The following is a 24,482-nucleotide window of genomic DNA, read 5'->3' on the forward strand; positions in this document are numbered from 1 at the left end:
ATAAATAAATAAAACGTCGTCGGTTTTATTATCATTATCATTATCATTATTATTATTACCTTTGGTTAAAGATTTTGCTTGATTCGAAACGGGTCCCCAAGCTTCGTCTTGAAAATTAAATTCTCCACCTTTTATTCTGCACATGACAGCAGCGGCGCTGTCGTCTCTAGACCTTGCATGAAAAGGCACTCTTCCGCTGAGCATTGTGTACTATACGCAACAAACAACAAACAACAACAACAATAATTTTATATTAAAATAAAACTTTAAAAAAACGTCATCATTAAATCGTAAATCAGATGATTCCAGACATTGGAAAATAAAGAAAAGAAGAAGAAGAAGCAGAAGAAAAAGTTTTTTTTTTTTTTCTAAATTTTAAATAATAAATTTTATCAAAGGAAAAAAAAAAAGGAAAAAACGTCACAACAGCAAAAAAAAAATAAATCTCTTGTTTGTTCCATCGTTTATAATTTTTCCCACAAAACTAAAAATATGAAACGTTCCCTCCTCTCCTCTCCTCCCCTTCTTCTTCTTTCTTTTTTATCCTCCAACGTTCTCGTCTGTGACACGATTTCAAAAAGAAAAGAAAAAAGGGGGGTGAAAACTCACCAATATAACTCCGAGACTCCATAAATCACAGTTTTCATCGTAGCCATCTTCTTCTCTGTTGAACGCTTGTTTCAAAACTTCCGGCGCGGCATATAAAAGCGTAAAACAAGGCGTGTGCATGGATTCTTCTTCGTGTTTTCTTGCAAAACCAAAATCGACTATTTTTATTTCGGCAGTGTCTGAATCGTCGGTGAAAAGGAGATTCTGCAAATAAATTCCACATTAATAAACATCCTGCTGCGAGGAGAGAGACAAAGAGAGAGAGAAAAACTCACTTCCGGTTTGAGATCGCGGTGAACGACGCCATGGGAATGCATAAAACTCACGGCGGACACGAGTTTTCTCATTATTTGACTCGCTTCCGATTCCGTAAACCTGTCCTTTCTCCTTATCCTTTCCAAAAGTTCTCCGCCGCGTAACAATTCCAAAACTATGTAAGTATGAGCCTGAAACACAAAATTGATAACGATAATGATAATAATCCTAATAGTTTTTTAAACCGCGAATTTTCCATACAAACCTCGTCGAAGTAAACCTCGTGAAGGTTCACGATGTTCGGATGACCCTGACACGTCCTCAAAAGATTTATTTCGTGTGTGCAGTCCAAACGTCTCGTAACTATTTTCACAGCATATTCCTGACCCGTTCGACGGTGAACGCATTTACGACAAACGGAAAAACTACCGTCTCCGAGTATTCCCTCTTTTAAATTTATATCGTAATTTTGAAAAAAGGGCGAATCCTATAACAAAAAAATTAATTTTCAAACGTTGGCATCATCACGGACGACGACGGACAACGATGACGTTTTCCCCAAAAAGGTACCTTAAATTTTTCCGCAATCAAATTAGCCAGGCTCGGTCTCCTGTCGGCGATATTAAATATGTCTTCGCTCACGACGTTTTCGCTGAACAGAACGCTCGGTGCGACATACGAATATCCCTTGAATATTTTATCGTAATTTGGAGGAACTATTGCTGGAGAATCCGTCGGAGTCATTTTTGTAAACTCTTCGGAAAAATTACTCACGTCTAATTCGTTCGAGATCTTTGGAACAAACGGTGCGGGTATGTTTTTCCTTGCCAATTCAGTCCAATCCGTACCCTGATGGACGAGATAACAAAAAAAAAAAAAAAATTAATACAACAACAACAACAGCAACGAAAAAAAAAGAAGCAGACGACGGGAAGAAAATTTTCCGAGACGGATAAAAAAAAACAACAGGATAAAGGGGAGCGAAAACGGGGAATCGGGAGAAAATTTTCTTAATGATCATTTTTCATTAAAATCAAATAGTTTAATTTTTTTTTTTTTAAATAAATTATATCCCTAATGATTTTTCAAATTTCATCTCGTTCATTTTAAAAGAAAATTTATTACTTTATTCATTTTGTAAAAAAATTTAAATTGATCCTTTTTCCCGTATCTTTTTCCATACTCTCCTCCGTCTTCTTTTGTTTTTTTTTTTTCTCGGAAAAATGTTAAAATACAATTAATTATTTTTTTTTTTTTATTTTATTTTGTCTGTGTGTGTGGCGGAAATTCTGGATAATTTTTTATTCCGGAAAAAGATTACAAACTTCCCGCGCGTCGTCTTCCCCCTACCCCCTCCCTCTCTCCCTTCCTCCTACATTAAACTTTGTTAAAACAAATTCGGGATTTAATTGCTTTGAAACAACAATGAAAGGTTTTAAAAAAAAAAAAAAAAAAAAGATTTTCCAATCTGTTTTCCTGCTCTCTCTCTCTCTCACTCTCTCTCTCTCTGAGAGAGATGGGAGGGGGGAAGGGTGATGAAAAGAAAATGGAAAAACAAAAAGCTTTGATGTGAGCTAATGAAAATAATAGAAAATTGGCGGGGAGAGGGAGAGAGCGGGGAGAGAAGGTGGAAGGGAGAGGGATTTTAAAGGATTCAATCGGTGTTACGTTCACGAAGTAAATGAAAACGTGACTTTAAAGTAAAATCAAAATTTCTAATTCCACTTTTTTTTAAAATTTTCTAATCATCCCCTTCCCTTCCTTTCCCTTCCTTTTTTTCTTCCCCCGCATATAAAACATAAAAAACTGGAACGGGTAAAATGATGGAAAACAATGATGATGATGATGATGATAAAGAAAACTAACCGCAAAAAATTGATGTCTTTTCAGTTCTTCGGCATCATCTTCGCCACCGCCCAATCTCTTCCTAGGATTCTTTACCAAAAGCCTGCTTATGAAATCCGCGACTTCGGGTGAAAATCCCGGAGGCATCGGAGGATTCACGTTTAAAATCCGCCTGGAAAAAAAAAATTAAAAAATTTTTTATTTTTGTTTTAATTTTCATTCTTTCCGAAAAGGTAACACGAATACTCGCTTACTCACCTAGAAATTTCTTGCTGTGTATTTTTTTCACCCTCTACGGTAAAAGGTGAGGCTCCTGTCAATAGTTCATAGGTCAAAACTCCGACGCTCCACCAATCTACAGCCTGGAAATGTAAAAAAAAAAAAATTTTAACGTCAATCATCACAAGCACCAGCGACAAATTTCAAGAATTTTTTTTTCTTCTTCTTTTACATTTCCCGCTTTCCCCTTCCCTTAACAACAATAATAACAATAATAATAAAAATGAAACAATTTTGCCAACATTTAAAAAAAAAAAAACCAAACGAAATCAGGAAAAATTTTTCTTTTTTTTTTCCAGGTGCGCGCGTCGTAATTATTACGTAATTACGTAATAATATTAATAATAATGATAATAATAACGATAATTAATTTAAATGAAGACGACCTCAATTCTTTTTTAAATCGGGCTTTAATAAATAATAATGATGATAATAATGATAATAAACTCAATATCGACAATGCGTTTAAATATTTATTACATCCTTTTCCTTACTCCCCCCGTGTTCAAATCAAATTCTCTCTTTTTTTAAACTCATTTCCGTTTCCCTTTCTCTTTCTGTCTCTCTCTCTTTCTCTCTTATTTCTTGTCAAAACAATAAAAATGAATTTGTTTACGATTAGGCGGGTTTTCAGTTTTTTTTTTTTTGTTTAAACAAATAATAATAAAAAAAAAAAAATTAAGGTCGATTCGATCATTTTCCGATCGATTTATTTTTTATTTTTTCTGTGATTTTTGCCTAAAAAAAAAAAATAATATTATTATTATTATTATTATTATTATAAAAAACCAAAAACGATTCTAAAAAACCGGAAACGAAAGAATTAAACAAAAGAGAAAAAGGAAAAATTGGCACGACATCAGCAACATCATAAGCACAGCTTGAAAAACAAAAAAAAAAAAAAAAATTTTTTTTTTTTCGAGATTTCGCAACAGGCCGTAGGCCGTAAGCGATGTGGGTCACTGCACTCTCTTTCTCTCTCCCTCTCTCTCCTCTCTCTTTCTCTCTCTTCGGTAATAAAATAATAATAATAATAATGATAATAATAAATTGACTAATGATATTTATATATGAGCCCTTAACCATATATTTTATTTTTTATTTTTCTTTTTTGTTTCATGTGAATCAAAATCAAACAACTTTTTCCTCTCTCTCTATTTCCCCCTTCCTCTCTCTCTCTCTCTCACTCAATTTATTTCTTTTTCTTTCTCTAATAATAATAATAATAATTTTTGTCGTCGTTTTGACATAAATTAAAAAAAATAAAAATAAAAAATAAAAAAATAAAAGAAAAACGTTGCAAATTGCGAAAAAATGAAAACATTTCATCACATAAACGCCATTAAATATTTATCATTATCATCATCATCATTATCATCATCATTATCATCATCATCATTATTATTATTATTATTATTATTATTATTATAAATGCGAAACAAAATAAATAATTTTTTATGTGTACAGTCATAAAAAAAAAAAAAAAGTTCCAGTCACCAGATTCTTTTTTTTTTTTTTTTTCATTGTAAAAACGCTTTCATCCTTTGACGCTTTCTTCTCTCTCTCTCCTTTTTCATCTCTCCCTACCCCCCCCCATTCCGCGAAAACTTTTCCCGTTTTTACCATTTTTTTCCTTTGTTTTTCTCCAGAGAAAAGTGAGAGAGAAATTAAAAATTTTCCTTCTCCTCATTCTTTATCATTTCGCAACGCGGAAGTGAAAATTAACGCAGCAATAATTTATTATTATTATCATTATCATTATTATTATTATTTAATAAATGAACGATTATTTCTTTAAAGAGATTTTGTGAAAAAAAAAAAAATATGACGAATAATAATGATGATGATGATAATAATTTCTATGGCTAAAATGATGTAATCAAAACACGGTCGTCCCGTTCGACGACTGGAATAATAAAAGCAGACGACGACGGCAACGACGACGACGACGACGACGACTAAAAAGATGGAAAAATAATGTAAAATAATTCGACCTTCGCCGTTAGGTACATTTTTTTTTTTTTTTCCAGCTGTTAAATTGTTAATTTTTTTTTTTTATTTTGTCGACAAAAAAAAAAAAAAAACGTCGTCGTAATTATTTTCATTATTACTTTCTCGTCGTCGTCGTCGTCGTCGCCGTTGTTTTTGCTCGTGGCAACAAACAACTCCTCGTTAACAGAAAATAAATTGCGAAAAAAAAACGAATAAAACTCACGCACGAATCGTGGAGAATGCGGGGTGGTGGTAGTGGGTGGTGAGGGAGGGGGAGGGGGAGGGGGCAGGAAAAGAAATAAAAATAAAATAATAATAATAATAACAATATTTAACAATTTCCTCAAAGTCGGCGCCTTTTGTTGTCACATAAAAACAAACGTTTCCTCTTTAAAAGTAAAATAACAAAAAAAAAACAAAAAGCGAGAGTCGATTGGTTGGCATGTCGATTGGTGACGTACGAACGATGACGTCACAAAATTCTATGAAATTTTCCCGTCGTAATTATCCAGAATATAGATTTAAAAAAAAAAAAAAAAATTAAAAATAAAAATCCAAACCGACGAGATTCTCTAAACTTAACGTTCGCGCTCTTTATTATCATCATCATCATCATTATTATTTTATTATTATTATTACGTAATACGTTCGAGGATCGATGCGAGCAACAAGTTTTAATTAAAACATAAAACAAAAAATAAAAAAATAATTTCGACCTCAAATTTTTTTTTTTTTTTCATTGTTCTCCGCGCTTTCCTCATGCGTTCCGGTAATGATAATGATAATGATGATAATAATAATAATTGTTATGAATATGACACCGTTCGAAACTAAAACAAAACGTTCGAAAAAAAACAAAATGGCGACAAAAAAATTTAAATTTTGACACTTAAAAAAAAAAAAAAAAAATTAATTAAAAATCGCTTTTTTTCCTCTCCGCGTTTACAATCACGTTCAATGATACCAACTCCCCCTCCCCTTTTTCCCCCCATTTGGAATAAAAAACCTTTTGAAAATCGGGAGCAAAAATTTTATTATTATTATTAATATATTTTATAATAAAATAAATTCAAAATTGATCGGATTATTGACCGAATCAAAACGGAATTCTCTCCGTTTATCAGTCCCCCCCCCACCGCCCCGCCCTGTTTCTCCCCGTTCCCGCCCCTGATCGGGAGAAGGATCATTCTCCCATTTTATTTTTATTTTTTCTTGCTCTCTCTCTCTCTCTTTACTTTATTCCAATTCGAATTCTCTCGCACTCACTTCCACATTTTCCACTTTCCCATTCGACGAAAAAATCCTATTATTATAAAATATCATTATTATTATCATTATTTTCGATACATTTATAGGGGGAAAAAAAAGGAATGAAAAGAGCATTTGTTAAAAGGGCAATTAGTGGTAGATTGATGACGTTCGGCATCGTCGAAACGGTGATAGAGAGGGAAAAAATACGAACGGGAGGAAGGGAGGGAAAATAGATTCAAAAATTTTATCAGGGAGGAAAATACAAATACAATGACATCGGATGAATGAATGAATGAATGAATGAATGAGTGGATAAAAATAAATAAAATCGGGAAAGCAGAATCGGGAAGAGGGGAATGAATTTGTTCGTTCGTAGTATCTACTCACATAAACCATAATTATAAAAACATAAGGAAAAATATCACAACACCGATTAAAGGAAAAAAGAAGGAGAAAGGCAGACGCGCACGCGCGAACACACATAAAAGGAGAAAAAAAGAAAGAGAGAGAGAGAGAGAGAGAGAAAACCTCTTGTACCTTTAAAAAAAAAAAGTTTTCCGTTTCGTTTCGTTTCGGGGTCAACAATACAAACAACTCAAAAATAAAAATAAATTTTTCTTTTTTTTTTTTTTGTTGGAAATCATGAAACCATTAAAAAGATTTCGAAAAAAAATAAATAAAAAATAAAAACAACAGCAGAAGACGAATCACAAAAAAAAAAAAAAAAACAAAAAAAAAAACAAAAAAAAATACCCGGGGTAAAATTGAATTAAAACCAGATAAAAAGGAAAAACAAAAAAAAGAAAGAAAAAAAAAGGAAAAAAAAAACTTTTTGACCCATTTAATAAAAACAACTGTTTCCGGTTAATTTTTTTTTCTCATTTTCCTTTTTTTTTATACCCTTACTCTTCCTTCCTTAAACTAACTTTATTCTCTCTTTCTTTCTCTCTCCCTTCCCTTTCCCATCACCTTCTTTCCCTTATCCTTCCTTTTCCTTTCTGAAATTTTTTAAAGGGAAAAATAAAACTGCGGACGATTACGAAAAACGATGAAGAATGAGATGATCACAATTATTATTATTATTTCTCGATTTCGTAAAATTCCAAAAGCAGAAGATAAACAAAAAAACAAATATGGCGGAATGATTTTATTTATTGCGCGCGCACGACGACATCGATTCAAAAAAAAAAAATTTTTTTTCCATCGTAAAAAAATATTTTATACGCCACGGATTGGGAGGGGAAGGGAAGGAGGTGGATGATCGGAATCCCCTAAAAGAAAAATTTTACGATCGTTAAAAAAAAATTAAATGGTCGTCGTCAAACCGGAAATAGTTTTAAAAACCCTTTTCCGGTAACTCTTATAACATTTTCACACGAAATAAAAAAAATTTTTTTTTTGTTTCTTTTCACATAAATTTTTTTTTCATTTTATGACAAAATACTTTTCGTAATTGATAAGAGAGAGAGAGAGAAACAGAAAGATACAAAGAGAGAGTGAGAGAGAAAGGGAGAGAAAAGCATCAAAATTCATTCGTGCAATTTTCTTTTTTTTCTTTTTTCTTTTGGGGGGGAAGGACGGGGGTGAAAAAATTAAAAACTAAAAAATTGAAATACAAAAAAAAAAAAACTTTTTCATTTTTCCACCTTTTCCTTTTTCTTCCTTTTTCCTCATTTTTTTTTCCTTTTTTTTCCTTTTAAAAGGAAAATTCAAATTTGCTTCTTTTTTTTTATTTTTTATGTTTTTTGGCTTACTTTTTCCCTAGTTAGAAACAGTTCGTTTAACAAAAAAAAAAGGAAAAATCACTTTTACGAAACAATGAAAATTCAATGAAAGAAAAAGGAAAAAAAGGAAAGAAAAAAAAAATTTTGGAAAAAAAGTCGTTTCAACTTTAACTTCATCTCTCGAGAAAACTTTATTTTACGACTTTTCATAACTCGCGAACGTTTTTCCTTTTTTTTCTTCTTTTTTTCCTTTTTTTTTCTTTTCCTTTTTTTCCTTTTTGTCTTTGTTTTCACGAAATAAAAATTTTAAAAAGAAAAAGAAGAGAAAAGAAAAAAAAAAACTTAACTACTCGAACCTTCTGTCATTTTTCTACACGAATTTTTCTTTTTCCTTCCGCTTCACTTTTTTTCTTTTTTTTTTTTTTTATTCTTTTTCCACAACTTTTCCTTTCCCTCTCCTCCCCTTCCCCCTACTCACTTCGCCTTCTTTTAAACTTTCATCCCCCCCCACTTTTTCTTTTTTTTTTTCCTTTTAAACTTTTCACTTTAAACATTTCATAGAAAAAAAAAAAAATCATTGCGTAAAATTTTCTTTTTTTAAATTCAATTTGTAAACCTTTTTTTTCCCTCTCTCTCTCCTCTCCTACTCCCCCGCTTTCCTCTCCTTCCTCTCTCTACCTTTTTATTCTTCGTAAATGATGAATAGTAATTATTGTTTTATATTTTTAACGATAGAATGCGACACCACACCGCGACCGTCAATCATTTTAACAACAACAAAAACTTGTTGAATCGGAGTGCGATAAAGCTGGGGGGTGAGAAGCGGGGAGGGAAGGGGAAAAGAAAGAAAAGTAAAATCCAAGCATTCGTATAAAATGTCACAACAAAAAATGACAAATTTTTTTTTTTTTTTTTTTTTTTTTAACGGCCTGGAAATTGTATATTTTTAAAAATGGCTGCCATTTTGTTTTTAACATGAATCTCTCGAATACACATTTCAAAAAAATCCTTCTTGTAATCGAAACTACGATTGTGTAAAAAAAAAACTCACGCTTACCGTGAATTCCCATTCATTCATTCTATCATTCATTGATTCATTCATTCCTTTCGTCCTTACGTTTGTTATAATAATATATATATAAATAAATAAATAATCATCCTCCGCCCAGATTAAAACGTAGACTTTTTTTTTTTGATGGTGAGACCAAAACTGGAAATTTTTTTTTTTTCATCGCGATAAATCATCGTTCGAAAAAATATTATTATTATTATTATCATTATTATTATTAATATTATTTATTAATTCCCTCTAGAAATTTCCTTCAGATGTAAAAATAATAACAATAATAATAATAATAAAAAACAAAATTATCATCATCATCGGTGAGACATTCATTTCAATATCTAATTTTAAACGTGACTCCAGTCGTCGCCATTTTTATTTTCAAGTAAAAGAGAAGAGGATTGACGTGAAGGAGGAGGCAGGGAGAATGGGGAGGGATGAGGGGAAGAATGGGAGCACGGGGAGGAGGAGAAGGAGGCGATGAAAAAATTACGAATTTTGATTTCGATTTAAAAAAAAAAAAAATTTGTAAGACGCAAAAGGTGAGAAAAAATTAGAAAAAGGGACGGGAGATAATTTTTAAAAACAAAATAAATTGATTTTAACCATTTAAAAAAAAAAAAATCAATAAAAATCTCTTGAAACCACCCACCGAAAAGACGCCATCTTTATTTTTTTTATTTTTTTTTCTTCGGTCTCTCAATCGCGAAAATTGCAAAATTTTTTTTTTTTTTTTTGTTTCTTCTTCCAATTCATTTTCTATTTTTATTATTTTTATTTTTTTTTCATAACGTTCGTCGTAGGTGTTAATGAAAATTATCATTATTATCCTTTTCTTATAAATAAATTGCATAATAATCCCGTGGGAGTTTTTTTTTTTTTATTAAAAATTTCAAAAAATTCTCTTTCACTTGATTTAACGTAAACAAACAACAAATTATTAGCCTTAGAAAAAAAACGGAACGAAACGAAACGAAAACGACCCCACGTTTAATTTCGTGGCAGTAGAATCAACGAAACGTGACGTGGATTTAATTTTAATTTGAATAAAAATAACATTACTACGCTCCTTGCTAACACGACGACGACGAATGCGACGAAAACGATGTAATGAAGTTGTTGTTGTTGTTGTTAACATTCATCGATTAATCGATCGATATATCGATAAAATCAAACAACCAAACACCAAAAAATTTTCCTTTTTTTTTTTCGTGGAAAATTTTACTCGAACGGGTTCAAACGGGTTTACGAACGAATCGAAATTTCGCGTGAAGGAAAATGAGAGAAGGAGGGAAGGGGGAAAGGGGGGAGTCGAAATATTTTCTCGTTTGCAATGTTTCCGTTCGGGCTCTCCGAACGTGCGAAAAAAAAAATTATTACTTTTTTTTTTCTTTGGGTAAATGTGGAACATTCGGTTTACGTGACCTTTCGTAACATTTTTCATCTTTCTCTTTATCGATTTTCCCTCCCTTTTCCCCCTCCCCAGCATTTCATTCATTCGAGAATTGAAACGACGACGACTACGACGACGACCTTCTTAGGTCAGAACCATAACGCCTTCGAAAAAAAGCTTAAAAAAAAAAAAAAAACAACAAATCTTCTAATTCGATTCAATATATTGACACGTTTAATTAACAATCCTTTTCTAACCGTGGAAAAGAAATAATAATAATAATAACTATTCAAAAGAAAATTTTTTTTTTTTTAACTCGTCAAACAAACTCGTAAAACGCGTTCGATGGGAAATGCTTTCTTTTTTTTGAAAAAAAAAAAAAAAAAAAAATTTATAGAGCGCTATAAAAACCCCGAGAAAAATTAACTACATTTTCCCTCCCCCTTTTTTACCCTCGCTTTCCGCAACCCCCGCACCCGCCGCTTCGAGTTTTCCAGTTGATAATAAATATCTCGCTGTCACGCGTAATGAAAACAAAAAAAAATGACCACAAAATTGGCCCTGTTATGTATAATCGTGATCACGTGCCGAACGCGACGCGATCCTACCATTGTCACCGTCGTTAGTGACACTTTTCCATTTCAAAATTCCAATTCGATTACGATTAATTATTGACACGACAAATTTATACACGAGCGACAACACATAATACATTCGACAAATTTTTTTTTTAGACTCGAACGCCTACAAGAAGAAAAAAACCGTTACGATTTTATTAACGTTATCATCGATGACGACACGTGCACGTACGCACTCACGCACGCACGTGTTTAAAATTTTCACCAAAATCAAATACATTTTTTTAACAAAAAAAAAGTTTAAATGTAAAACGATTACAACGGTAGATAGATAGGTTGACAGTCATCACGCGCAGGTGGGCAGGTAGGTACGGAGGGACGCAGGGACGCAGTTAGGTAGGTTGGCAGGCAGGTAGGCAGGCAAGCAGGCAGGCAGGCACGGATCTCGTTTTACTGTTAGTTATTCTCAAATATATTTATATATATAATATTATACATTTGTAATAAATGGAGGTCATCAACATTTCGAAATTCTTTTATTATAAAAAAAAAAAAAATTCTCTTGAATTTAATGCATCATTGTTCAAGCAGAAAAAAAAAAAAAACATATTTATACTTTTTTCGGTGTTAGCGAACGTGCATTTCGTGTCATTTAACTACTTCCGGGAAAGCGAAAAAACGAAAATCTTAAAAAAAAAAAAAAAAATTCGTTTCGTAATTCATCGTCGAGCATGTGGTCGTCGTTCCAAATTTTTGCCAAAACCTTTTTCCCAGAAAATTTTCAAAGAGTGAGTGTTAAACGAATGAGGAAAGAGTGTTTCCGGTAAATGAACGGAAGTACGAATTTTTTTTGTTTTTTTCATCACACGTATTAGAAAAATCTACTTACTGCCACGTATATTATTATTTACTTTTCAAAGAGTGTGCGAATGGATTTAATATCCATCTTACTTTCGTCTTTCTCTCTCATCCTCTCTCTTCCCTTCCCTCTCTCACTCTCTCCCTCCTTCATTTCTTTTCTTTTTTACCAAAGAAGAAAGTAAAAATGAGGACAAACAACTTTCACTTTCAACTCAAGCCAAGGCCTAATTACCTTGAAATTTTAATTGTACATTGTATTGATTTTTGCGCAACCCGCGCGAGTTTTTCTTTTTATCTCAATCATAAACATCATTCGCGTCTCTCTCTCTCTCTTCAGAAACTGTACGACATTATTCGTGAACGATAATAATAATAATAATACAAATGACAGGGATCCAAAACCGGAAAAAAGATAGATACGATCGAACACGTAGCAAATAACAAAATACGAAAATGTAATCGTGATGATGACAATTCAACGAAAAAAAAAATTCAACAGGTGGTGTCGATGGATGAATCGACCGATCGGTCGATCGATCGATTTATCGATTTCTATTCGTTTCACGAATGGGAAATAAAAAAAAAAAGATTTGAAAAAAATACAAACGCATGAGCGAAAGATTCGTGTCGTCGTCGTCTTTGCCGTCGTTGTTCGATTCGCCGCCTTTTTCCACCCTGTAATTATCGTCTAATGACACGATACATGCTATGGAACGTTCTCTTTCATTTGCTACATCCCACGTCAAAGGGTCAAAACGGAAAATCAGAAAACATTTTGGAATTTTTTTTTATTTCTTCAACAAAAGAAAGTAGGACCGACCGATAGAAATGATTTCAAACCCGGTCACAAGCCTGAATCGTGTCGAGGTCATTCAAGGACGTGTTAAGTAATAACAGAAGAGAAGTAAGGTACAACCTGTAAAAAAAATTACACATTGACCGTTGGAGTAATAACAAACAAGATTCGAACCAACCAACAAACGAACAAACAAAAATTTCTAAATTCCATCCGAAATTCCAGCGAAAAAAAAAAAAAAAATTTTTTTTTTCTTTTTTTTTTTACGCTTGTGACACGCAACCTGAATGAGTATCAGAAACAAACAAACAAACAAACAAACGACAAACGATTAAAAAAAAAAATTATTTTCATTTGCAATTCTTCGCATGTTTTCATCATTCAAGGTTTTTTTCTTTTTCTTCTGCTTTTTTTTTCAAAAACTTTTGAATAGAGAGAAAAGAAAACAAAAAAGAAATTCGACCTCGTTTCAATTCGATAACGCAGGTAGGTAAAAGAACCTTAAAAAAAAAAAAAACGCGACGACAACAACTGTGAAAAATAATTCCAGAAAACCTGGAATTTTTAACTATTGTGAAATGTTATCAAAAAAAAAACCCCAGTGATAACACGCAAAAACATTTCAAATTAAATTAAATTTTATTAAAAAAAGTAATTCCAGGCAACCATTTCAAACTTTTTAAATAATAATACCTGGAAAAATTTATTATTATTATTATTATTATACTGCACGGCATTGACTTTTTTTCTTTCTCCAGAAGTGAAAAAAAACATTAAAACCTGACAAGAAATTTAATTAAAAAAAAAAAAAAATTAAAAAAGATGAGAAGATGAAAAACAACAAATTTCTTCTGATTTTTTTTTTTTTCTCCAGAAGAAAACTCTCGACCGCCCCGACTCTCATCCCACAAACATCAAATTTCCTTCATCAAAATCATAATGAAAAAAAAAAGAGGAGGAAGGGGAGGCGGGAAAAGGGAAAGGGAGGCGGGAAAAAAGATTTTAAAATAAAAATTAAAAATTTCAAAAAACTTTTTGTTTTTTCCCATCTTCCTCCCCGTATTGCTTCCCTCTCCACCTCTTTTTCTCCCTCCTCTTTCTCTCTCTGTCTCTCTCTATCTCTCTCTACCAAAAAAAAAAATTTAAGAAGAAGGAAAAACTGGAAAATCCAAAAGAATTAGGGTCAATTTTTTAAATATTTTTTCAGTTCAAGGATTTTAAACGAGGTGAAAAAAAAGGAGAATCAAGTGCGAGGTCTTCTCCTCGACACAAACAAACAAACAAACGAACAAACAAACGCGAAGAGGAAAAAAAAAAAAATTTACACGTCGGGATTTAATGCCCCGATTATTATTATTATTATTATTATTATTTTTTTTTTTTTTTTTTTTAGTTGTTATTTACGACAATAACCATCGAGATCGTCAACTACTCTTTTCTATTGAATTCGTGGCATTTGAAAAAAAAAAAAAAAACCGAAATGCCAATTGCGACGTCGTCGTTTGTCGTTTGTCGTTTGCGTCTTTCGCATCGTGTAAATAGAAAGAAAAAATTCCAGTTTTCATTATCGGCCAGAAAGTAAAAAAAAACTGGGTCGCGTTTGACATACTCATCAAGGCCGTTTTCTGTGTTTTCCCTTTTAAAAAAAAATTTCATACTACGTTCATCCGCGACTCTCTCACTTCCGTTTCCTTTTTTTTTTGGAAAACTTTTCTCTAACAAAACATAAACAACAAACGAACGTGGTGCGAACGCGTCAAATTCTCGTAAAATATCTAAAAAAAAATTCTTCTTTACAACGTCGTCGTATTAACCATTTCTCTCTCTCTTTCTCTCTTTCTAGTTTACGACCGAAAGGGAAAAAAATTTTATACGATGATAATAGTAATAAAAATAAAAAAGATGTGTGAGAGAGGAAAGAGAGGGAGAGGGGGGATGCTGCGGTGCGACAAAAAAAAAAAAAAAAGAAATAAAAACTTACAATATCGTGACCGTTGTTCCCTCGAACCACTTCTGGAGCCATATACTCTATTGTTCCACAAAATGAATAAGCTCTCTGATCCTGACAAAAAAAATAAACAATTTTATCATTATTATTATTATTAAATCATTGAATGAACGAATGAATGAATGAATGAATGAATAGATTTTTACCTTTTCGTGAGGTAGGAACTCTTTACTAAGACCAAAATCTGTGAGTACAATGTGCCCTTGAGAATCCAAAAGTATGTTTTCCAATTTTATGTCTCTATATATTATGCCAAGCTGGAAAAGACAAAAAAAATATGTTAATAATAATGTTAATGATACGAAATAAAACGGCAACACCGCTACTACGTCACTCGCTCATCATCATCATCATCATCATTTTATTCGACACAGACACAGAATGAAAAATCTAAACGGCACGCGTGCAAACTATTATCAGCTGTTATTATTATTATTAAACTATTGGTAGTATTATTATTATTATTTATCAGTTTTTATTATTATTATCATCCGGTTTGAGTGTGCTTTAGAGGTTCATCGTCTGTTCGATTTCAGGTTTTTGAAAATAAGAAGGAAAACGTGGTGGTGGTACCCGTACCTTACCCGTACGCCCATCCACCATTTTAAATTTTAATATCATTAAAACACAGAAAACTAATTTTCCTCTCTATCTCTCTCTCTCTTTTCCCTTTTCTTTTATCTCTCTATCTCTCTCTATCTTTTCCACCTTCTTTTCTCTCTCTCTCTCTTTAAAATATAAAAAAAATTTGATCGCATTTTATTTTTCGTTTGTAAAAAAAAAAATAAAAAAATTATTTTTCTTTTCCGTAAAAGTTTCTGTTGCTTTTGTTGCTGTAGTTGTTGTTGTTGTTGTTGTCTTTCCTTGTTTGTTCAGTACGAAAATCTTTTGAACGTCCTTCCTTTCATTTCCTTTCGATCTTTTTTTTATTTTTTTTTTAAACAATCCTTTGTTCGATTTTATTTCTCTTTTTCCCGATCACGTACAGGAAAATTATTTTCTTTACCCGAAACCCTTTTTCCTTTCTCTCTCTTTCTCTCCCGCCCCTCTCTCTCTCTCTCTCTTATTCTCTTTTGAACTCTTTACTTACACATTAACTCATCTCTTCATTTTTTCTTTTTGTAACAAAGTCGTTTTAAAAAACATTCAACTCCTCGAATAAATAAAATAAAAATTTAATTATTATTAATTGATTCTCAAACCATCTCCTCGCGTTCCATTTCATCCAGGTCGCGTTTTTTCCTTTTTCCTTTCTTCCCCTTCTCCATTCCACCCCTCCCTACCTCTCTCCTTTCTCCTCGTTATTCAATTTCATCTTAAAAGAAAAAACTTAAAAAAATTGCAACGTTTTCCTCAAAAAAAAAATTTTTTTCAATTATCCTCAACGTTTTCTCTTTTTTTTTTTTTTTCCTTTCATTTTTAATCATCATCATCATCATCCATTCTTTTTCTTCCTCTTCTTCTTCTTCCACTTGTTTGCTTTTTGTTTTTTTTCTTCCACAATTTTCCTTTCTTTTCTTTTCCCTTTATTTCCACAAAATTTTATACATTCTCTTTTTTCTTTCAATCGATATTTTATTATCTTTCGTCACCATTATCATCATCATTATTGTCATTCATTTCTCTAGCTTTCTAACTAGATTATTACGAAATAAATAATAATAATAATAATATTTAATATCATCATAATTAATTTAAAATTTTAATTAATACCCGATATTAACTTTTTTTTTTCTTCCAACAAGTTAACAACCATCTTGAAAAACCGTGAAATAAATATTAAAATTATTATTATTATTACCACAACTGTCATAATCGTCGTGGTAGTAGTAGTAATCCGTCGTCGTCATCGACCGCTATTTTTTTTCCCCTCCGTTTCCTAAACTTTTTTTTTTTTTTTAAATTTTTACTTAATTATTTTTCGTTTTAATTCCACGTTCAATTTCTACGACGTCAACGACGACTATGACGATTCACACGATAATGATAATTATTTTTTATTATTATTATCGTTCCTTAGTAAAATTATTATTATTATTATTATTATTATTATAGTTTCGAAGGAAATAAGAAAAAAAATTTCTCGGCAGTTCATCGATTCACAATGGCGATTTACAAACGAAAAGTTTATTTTATTAAATAAATTAGTATTATTATTATTAATATTATGAAAACGTTTTCAAATCGAAAACCCTTTTTTTTCTTTTTTTTGAATTTTCCTTTGAAAATTTTTTTTTTTGTTTAAAATTATCATCATCATCATTAAAAACGAAAAAACAAACAAGCAGACAAACAAACAAACAAAGCAAATAAATAAATAAACGAAACAATAATTTCCTTTCGTATTTTCCTTTTTCCTCTCCCTCTCTCTCTCTTTCTCTCTCATCCCATGGATTCACAAAAAATTTTTTTTTTCGACTGGAAAAACTCGGGAAAATTGAAGAGAGAAAAAAAAATCAAATCAAATTTTTCCAGGTTTTGCCCGCCGTTACGTCATTTTAAAAATCTTTTCCTACCCCTCCTCCCAATTTTTTTTTTTTTGTTTGCACACGTCGCTGCAAAGTTGCAACGAACGTGTCAGAAGAAATTTGTTACAACGAATGGAAATTTTTTCTAAAATCACGAAACGCGATCATCGTGATCACTTCGCCCCCCAACAAATAACTTTTTTTTTCTTTCTTTTATTTAACTTTTCAAAATGTTAACGCACACGCACACACCAAACTTACCGAACCCAAAAAAAAGAGAGAGAGAGAGAGAGAAAGAGAGAAAGAAAATAGGAAAAATAGAAAAATAAGTACGATAAAGTGCCACCATTTATTACTTCATTCTTATTGATTAATTAACAACTTTTTCTATTTTTTTCCTTTTTTTTGTATCCAGGGGGGAAGAAGAAGGGATGATGGGGGTGGGGAAAGGAAAGACACCGGAAAAAGAATTACCTTCGAGGTACAAAACAAACAAAAAAAAAAATAATTTATAAATAAAACACATCCACTTTCTTTCTTTTAGTAGTAATAACCTTGAACAAGTTTCATTTTTCTTTTCTTTTCGAACCACGATTAAAACATAATTTTTGAAAAAAGAAAAGAAAAGAAAAAGGCGGAAGCGAAACGTCACGACAGGAAAAAAAAACTTTAACTTGCCCCCCTTTCCCTTTTCCCCTTTCCCCTTTCCTCCTTCTAAGAAAAAAAAAACGACAGCTTTTTTTTCTTCTGGAGAAAATAATAAAACTTTAATTACGCGGTTTATGCACGAAATAATAAAAAAAAAAAAAAAAAAGAAAAGAGGAAAAGCTCCGAGAAAAGAAAGAGAGGGAAAGTGAGAGAAACAGAGAGCGAGAGAGAGAGAGAGAGAGAAAACTAAACGAAAAATTTTCAGTTTTTTTCCTTTAAATTTCTACATATATACAACAAACATTTAAAAAAAAAAAAAAAAAAAAATTTAGAAAGTTGACCGCATTGAATAAAAAACAAATCGTTTGTTCGTTTGTTGTTACACACGCACACACGCACGCACACACACACACACATTCGATAGAACAAACGCGAAAAGTAATTTTAAGTAAAGGATCGCAAATGAAAATATTATGACCGTAAATTCGGCCATATTGAAAACGATATCCGGCACTTAGAAAAATTTATATAATCGAAGAGCGAGAGAAAAAGTAAGCGATGATGATGATGATGATGATAATGATGATTACGATTATGATAGCAATAATAATAATAATAATAATAATAATAATAATAATAATAATAATAATAATAATAATAATAATAATAATAATAATCTCACCCACGGACGATAAAATATCGAATGGAAAGGAAAATTGCTTTGAACGTGTTAATTCCTCGAGGCGAGGTCAAATAGAAAAAAAAATCGGCTTTGAGCCCGAGTATCAGGTTGTCTTCGATTTAATAATAATAATGATAATAATAATAATAATAATACAAAAGCATGAAGGCAAGGTCGGCACCGTACTTTAAAATAACTCGCCTCGGTTGTTTTTTTTTTTTTTTTTTTTTTTTTTTACGGCGATTCCCTTCCTTACCAGTTTCTTTCTCTCTCTTATGCCCTTACTCTCCCCTACCTCTCTCTCTCTCTCTCTCTCACTCACTCAATTCTCTCGCGGACTCGCTCACCGTTTTTTCCAAACAACTCGATTATTGTTGCAAAAGTCAAACGATCGTGGAATGCGGTTATCGAATTACAACCAACCGACCGACCGACCGGTTACCGGTTGCCCGCCTGCCTGCCCCCCGCGATCCTCCCATCCTCCCACCTCCCTCCCTACCTTCCTCATCAGCCCGTTGCAATTATTCTCGAATTCTCATATAATCGTTATTATTATTATTATTATTATTATTATTATTATTATTATTATTAAATGCGGACATAGTTTCGTGGTTTTAAATAGCGAGTAGAGAGTAAACGAAAATGAGGTTTCTGGGTCATAGCTAGACCGGTATACGGTATTTATAGCAGACGACAGAGAAAAGACAAATTTTTCTTTTTCTTTATTTCTTATTCGTTTCCCTCATCGGCGTTTTTTTTTATAACCTTGCGGAAAATTCTACTTTTGAGAGGAAAGGGTAAAGAAGAGAACGGAAAAGAAGGAAGGTCAAGGGGAAGGAACCGGAAGACATACACACACACAATATGGCGGGCGAACGTAATAATAATAATATTCGAAGTGTTTCTTCTCTCTCTCTCTCACTCGGACGTTCGTACTCTCTCTACGTTCTCACTCCTTAGTATTAGTTAAAAAAAGAACAAGATGATTAAGTACTACTAAAACGCACGCACACGCACACGCAACGCAAACGTGGCGTTAGATTCGACGATTCAAAAACATTTCAAGACGAATTTTTTTTTTTTTTAACAACAACAACCACAAACACAACCGTAATGAAATTTCAATTTTTGCGCGACGTTATGACGTAATTTTCATCAAAAATACATGTAAAAAAATTATTAATAATAATAATAATAATAATAATAATAATAATAATAATGATAATAATGATAATATCGAATGCAATATTTCAACCGATAGGATGTAATAGAAAATCGTGACTGTTCTACTCCACTTTTGATTCTTGTTCTGGTTGTTCTGGTGGTTGTTGTACTTGTCGTCGTTTTTTTTTTATCATCTTCGCCGAAAAAAAAAAAAAAAACTATGTCAAACGTTTTAAACGTCCTTCACCTTTTCCTACTTCATTCGAGTTTTTCAATTTTTCACTTCCTCCTCCCCTTCTCCTCCCCCCTCTTACTCCATCTTCTTCTAACGAATTTTTTTTAAAACTTTTTCGAGAAATCCGTTAGTTAGAATTTAACAAACGCAGAAATTATTATCGTTTAAACTCATCGTAAAGTAAAAAATTAATAAATAAATAAATAAATTTAATAATAATTATGATAATGATAATGATAATGATAATGATAATTTTTTCCAATGATTAACCATCAATGATAGAGAGATTATGTGAAAGTGTGCGAAAAAGTAGGTTATTGGGTTACCAAAATGTTTTTTTTTTTTTTTTTTTTTTTTGCGTACGCACGCAACCGTGCGTGAGTTAACAAATAATTTATATATATAATAATGAGAATTGTGATATTTTTGGACGCGGAAAAAGGAACGCGAACAGAAGGGGCGGGAGAAAGAGAGAGGGAGGAGGAGGGGGGCTATCCCGAAAAAAAAACGTTCGTTAATTATTTTATATATAGAAAATTTATTTGACCAACTTATAAAAAATTGCCTCGTTGAAGAAAAACTTTCATTAGTTTTCGTAACCTCTTTTTTTTAAAAAAGGTCAAACATCATAAGCTCCTCATTTTTCTTATTTTTCGAGGGATCGATAATCGATCGATCGATCGACCGATCGATAAACTCAAAGAACCGCCGCATTTTATTTATTTTTATCAATTTCCGCATTCGATTTTAAAATCGTACGTACTTGAGCGACTTTTTTTTTGTGCTCTCCCGCCGCCGCCGCCGCCGCCACCGTAAAAATTCCTATTTTTAAAAATTTCCCCTCCGGTTGATTTATTAATTCCTCCTTCCCCCTCCTCCTTCTCTACCTCCGGAATTAAAAAAAAAACCGCCAACCAAAGACCGAACAACAAAAAAAAAAAAAAAATTTACCTTTGAGCAAAACTTTTTACTTTTAAAATATCATAAAAATCGCGGCCGCTTTCCATTCAAAATGAAAAAAAAAATGTCGTGGTTTTAGACAACAAACGAAATCATCATCATTATCATCATTTTTTCGATACGCAAAATATTCTCATTTCCATTCAATTCCTATTTTTTTTTTTTCGTCTCAAATCTAAGAATGATTGATCTACATATATTCGTAAAACCTTTTTTTCTAGAAATTTTAAACTACTTCCGCTTCCTCCTTCTCCTCCCCTCTTCTCTCTTCCCCTTCCCCTCCTCCTTCTCCCATTTCAAAAAAAAAAAAATTCCATCGCGGTCGTTCTCGTTCACGTTTTCGTACGTAAAAAAAAAATTTTTTTTTTTTCTCTTTTTTTTTTTTTCTTTAAATAGCAATTTAAAATTAACTTTCTAAAGTGAGAGAGAGAGAGAGAGAGAGGTAGAGTGTGAGAAGGAAGGAAAAAGAGTTTGTTTGGCAAATTCCAAATAGCGTTTAAATTAATATTATTATTATTATACTCGAATACATTAAAATTGTGAAAGTGTTTTTAAATATAAAATTTTAAATTTAATTTTTAAAATTTTTTTTGACAAAAAAAATTAAAACGACGATTTCACATTTAAAAAAAAAAATGAGAGAGAAAGAGAGAGAGAGAGAGAGATGTTGGGGGGAAGGGAAAGAGAGAAGAAGAGAGAAGAGGAGAAAAAAATGTTCAGAAAAGAAACCGATGTTATTTTATTTTATTAAATTTTTTTTTAACAACGCAAGTCGTCGTCTTTGTCGTCGTCGTCGTCGTCGATGATACAACACAAATCATTAACGATAACAACAACCGATTCGATTTTAATGTTTGTTTGTTTGTTTGTTTTTTTTCTTTCTTTTCTTTAAAACAAAACGAACGAACGAACGAATGATGATGACCTTTGAACGAATTCGATTTCGTTTGTTTTTAAATACGTACATATATACTTATTCGATCGTTAAAAACAATATTACAAATGCGACGAAGGCTTTGAAAATGACATATTTATCATTTTTGCCCCTCCCCTCCCTCTTCCTCTTTCTCTCTTTCTCTCACACACACACACGTTCGAACAGTTTTTATGGCAAAAAAGAAAGAAAAAAAAAAGTCGCGATACGATGATAAAACGAGACAAAATTAAATTTCTTCTTAATTTACCACTAATGGAAACAAATTCCAAGATAATGGGTTGGTGAACTTTGTTTTTAAAAAAAAAAAAAAAAAACACGCACGCGCACGCACGTACGCACGCACGCACGCATACACACATTAGAAATCCGCGCAATCTAAAAGGTCATCCGCCTTAATATACATACATACATACATATATATATATATATATATATATATATATATATATATATATATATATATATTAATTTTTTTTTTGAGTTTATTTCATCTCTTATTAACAAGAAAAAAAAACAATTATAATTTTTTCGCGTATGAAAACTTCCGTTTGCCGTCCGTTTACCGCTCGTTTGCCGCCGACTCCCCTTTTTTGCCGACCGCGAAATTTTTTTTTTTTTACGAATATATATATATATATATTATCGAACGATGAAAAATTTCCTCTTACTCCGCCCCCCCCCCGCCCTCTTCAGTAACAATATACAAATTATTTTAGAAACTTAATAATAATAATAATAGGAATAATAATGACAATTTCTTAGTTAAAATCATTTTCCTGGAGACTAAAACTGATTAATTTCAAATTTTTTATTTTTAATTTTTGTTTTTTTTTTTATAAATCTTTAACGTTAATTATTATTATCATCATCATCATCATTATTATTATTGTTATTAGAATTATAATTATAAAAGTTAATTATTAAACGCGTAAAAAATAAAAAACGAAAGAAAAAACAAAAATTTTTTTTTTTATTAACACGAGTCGACAACACGTAATTGTTGTTCTCTCTTTTGCCAGAGAGAGAGAGAGAGACAAAAGTTTCGGTTTCGTTTCTTTCTTTTTTAATTGCTACAGAATTTAAAATTACCTGCAGGAGATAAAGTGGGAGAGAAAGAAAGAGAGAGAGAAAGAAAGAGAGAGAGAAAGAAAAAAAAAACTAAAAAAAATTCACGGCATTCAAATACTTTCGTTCAACATCGACAAAATAATACATTAAAAATATTTCAACCTTTGACCCCGAGAGATAAAAATGTTACTATTTATAGAGATTTAAAAAAAAAAAAAAAAAAAAAACATCCTACGGTCCTGATATTGAATTAAATTTTCTATGTTTTTTTGGGGGGAAAGGAAGGGAAACGAGAGAAAATTTAAAAAAAAAAAAACCCCCCACCATTACATACCGTTTTAATTTTTTTTTTTTTGTTTAGATCTTAAAACAATCAACCTTGAGTGTTTGTAGTTGTTATTGTTGTTGTTGTTGTTGTGATTGTTGTTGTTTTAACTCATATTAATCCAATCGTACGAAGCATTAATTATAAAATTTGTTTTTTTTTTTTATTTTTATTTTATTTCCTTCCCATTTTTCCGACAATTTTTTACCCGATCTCACCCCTCCTTCCCCATCCCCCATAGACTCTCCAATTTTCAAATCGACCCAATTATCACGAAACCAAAAAAGGTTACAAACGAAAAATTTAAAATCAAAAATAAAATAAAAATCGCCACAAAACCTTTTGAGCTTTGAGAGGAGAGAAAAAAAAAATTTTTTTTCGTAACGTTTTGATAGAAAAACCAAAACAAAAACAAACAAAACAATTTTTTTTTTAAAAAAAACAAACGACAAACAAACAAACGAAGCTTTTCCCAACTTTGTCCTTTTTCAAAATTTTTTTTTTGTCCAGACGGGAAAAATTGGAAAAAAAGAGAGGAAAAAAAAGAAAAAAAAACATTTTCCGCCGGTTTGATCGTCATAACAATTTTCCGCCATTTTTTTTTTTTTTGGTTCCTTTCATTAAATTATCAAACATCGTTTATTTCCGGTTTATAAAAAAAAAAAATTTTTTTTCCGTTTTTAAAAATGGCGACGACGTAAAACCGTCGTTATTTCCTTTTTTCAAACGTACAAAAATAAAACCTGAAAGGGTAGAAAAAAAAACTCAGCTTTGATGTTTTATTATTATTATTATTATTATTATCATCATTTTATTTTTTTTTACTTTCGGTTTATTATTATTATTATTATTACTTTTCGAAAAAGGTTTCGAAAAAGGTTTCGCGCGTAATTAAAGACCGCAACGACAACGACAACCGAAAAACCTTTTTTCCCTCCTTTTTTATCCGTTTCCTTTTTCCGCCGCAATTTTTCCTTTTTTTCTGTTCTCCCTCTCCCTTCCCTCTTTGATCGTGCGTGTATGCGTGCGTGCGTGCGCGACACGTTCTTCTCTATGACACCAACCGACATTTTGACCTTGAAATTTTTTCTCTTTTTTTTTAAATAAATTTGAAATTTAAATTTTAAATGGTAAATAAAATTATGGAAAATTCTTCTGCTTTTTTCTTTTTTTTTTTTTTTTCTCGAAATAAATTAATAAACAATTTCACGATCATGATGATGATGATGATGATGATGATGATGATTCCTACGTCGAGAGTACATTCAAATTTTTTATCTTCCTCTCCTTCCACGATAAAAGTCGATCACGCGTCATCAACGATTTTTTTTTTTTTTTGTT

General features: G+C 31.6%; 1 protein-coding gene across 1 annotated transcript in view; it reads right to left on the reverse strand.

The window, feature by feature from the left end:
• The window catches only part of Phum_PHUM508900 (Ribosomal protein S6 kinase alpha-5, putative), a gene marked incomplete at both ends in the record, with an annotated part of 52,265 nt that overhangs the window by 1,426 nt on the left and 26,357 nt on the right, over positions 1–24,482 (reverse strand). The window contains 9 exons of the mRNA XM_002430979.1: positions 60–210; positions 610–813; positions 885–1,055; positions 1,130–1,351; positions 1,435–1,713; positions 2,731–2,881; positions 2,968–3,071; positions 14,628–14,708; positions 14,801–14,911. Of these exons, the coding sequence (XP_002431024.1) occupies positions 60–210; positions 610–813; positions 885–1,055; positions 1,130–1,351; positions 1,435–1,713; positions 2,731–2,881; positions 2,968–3,071; positions 14,628–14,708; positions 14,801–14,911 (1,474 nt within the window). The remainder of the gene's footprint in view (positions 1–59; positions 211–609; positions 814–884; positions 1,056–1,129; positions 1,352–1,434; positions 1,714–2,730; positions 2,882–2,967; positions 3,072–14,627; positions 14,709–14,800; positions 14,912–24,482) is intronic.

Source organism: Pediculus humanus, genomic scaffold, assembly GCF_000006295.1.
Source record: "Pediculus humanus corporis 1103172108279 genomic scaffold, whole genome shotgun sequence".
Taxonomy (NCBI): domain Eukaryota; kingdom Metazoa; phylum Arthropoda; class Insecta; order Psocodea; family Pediculidae; genus Pediculus; species Pediculus humanus.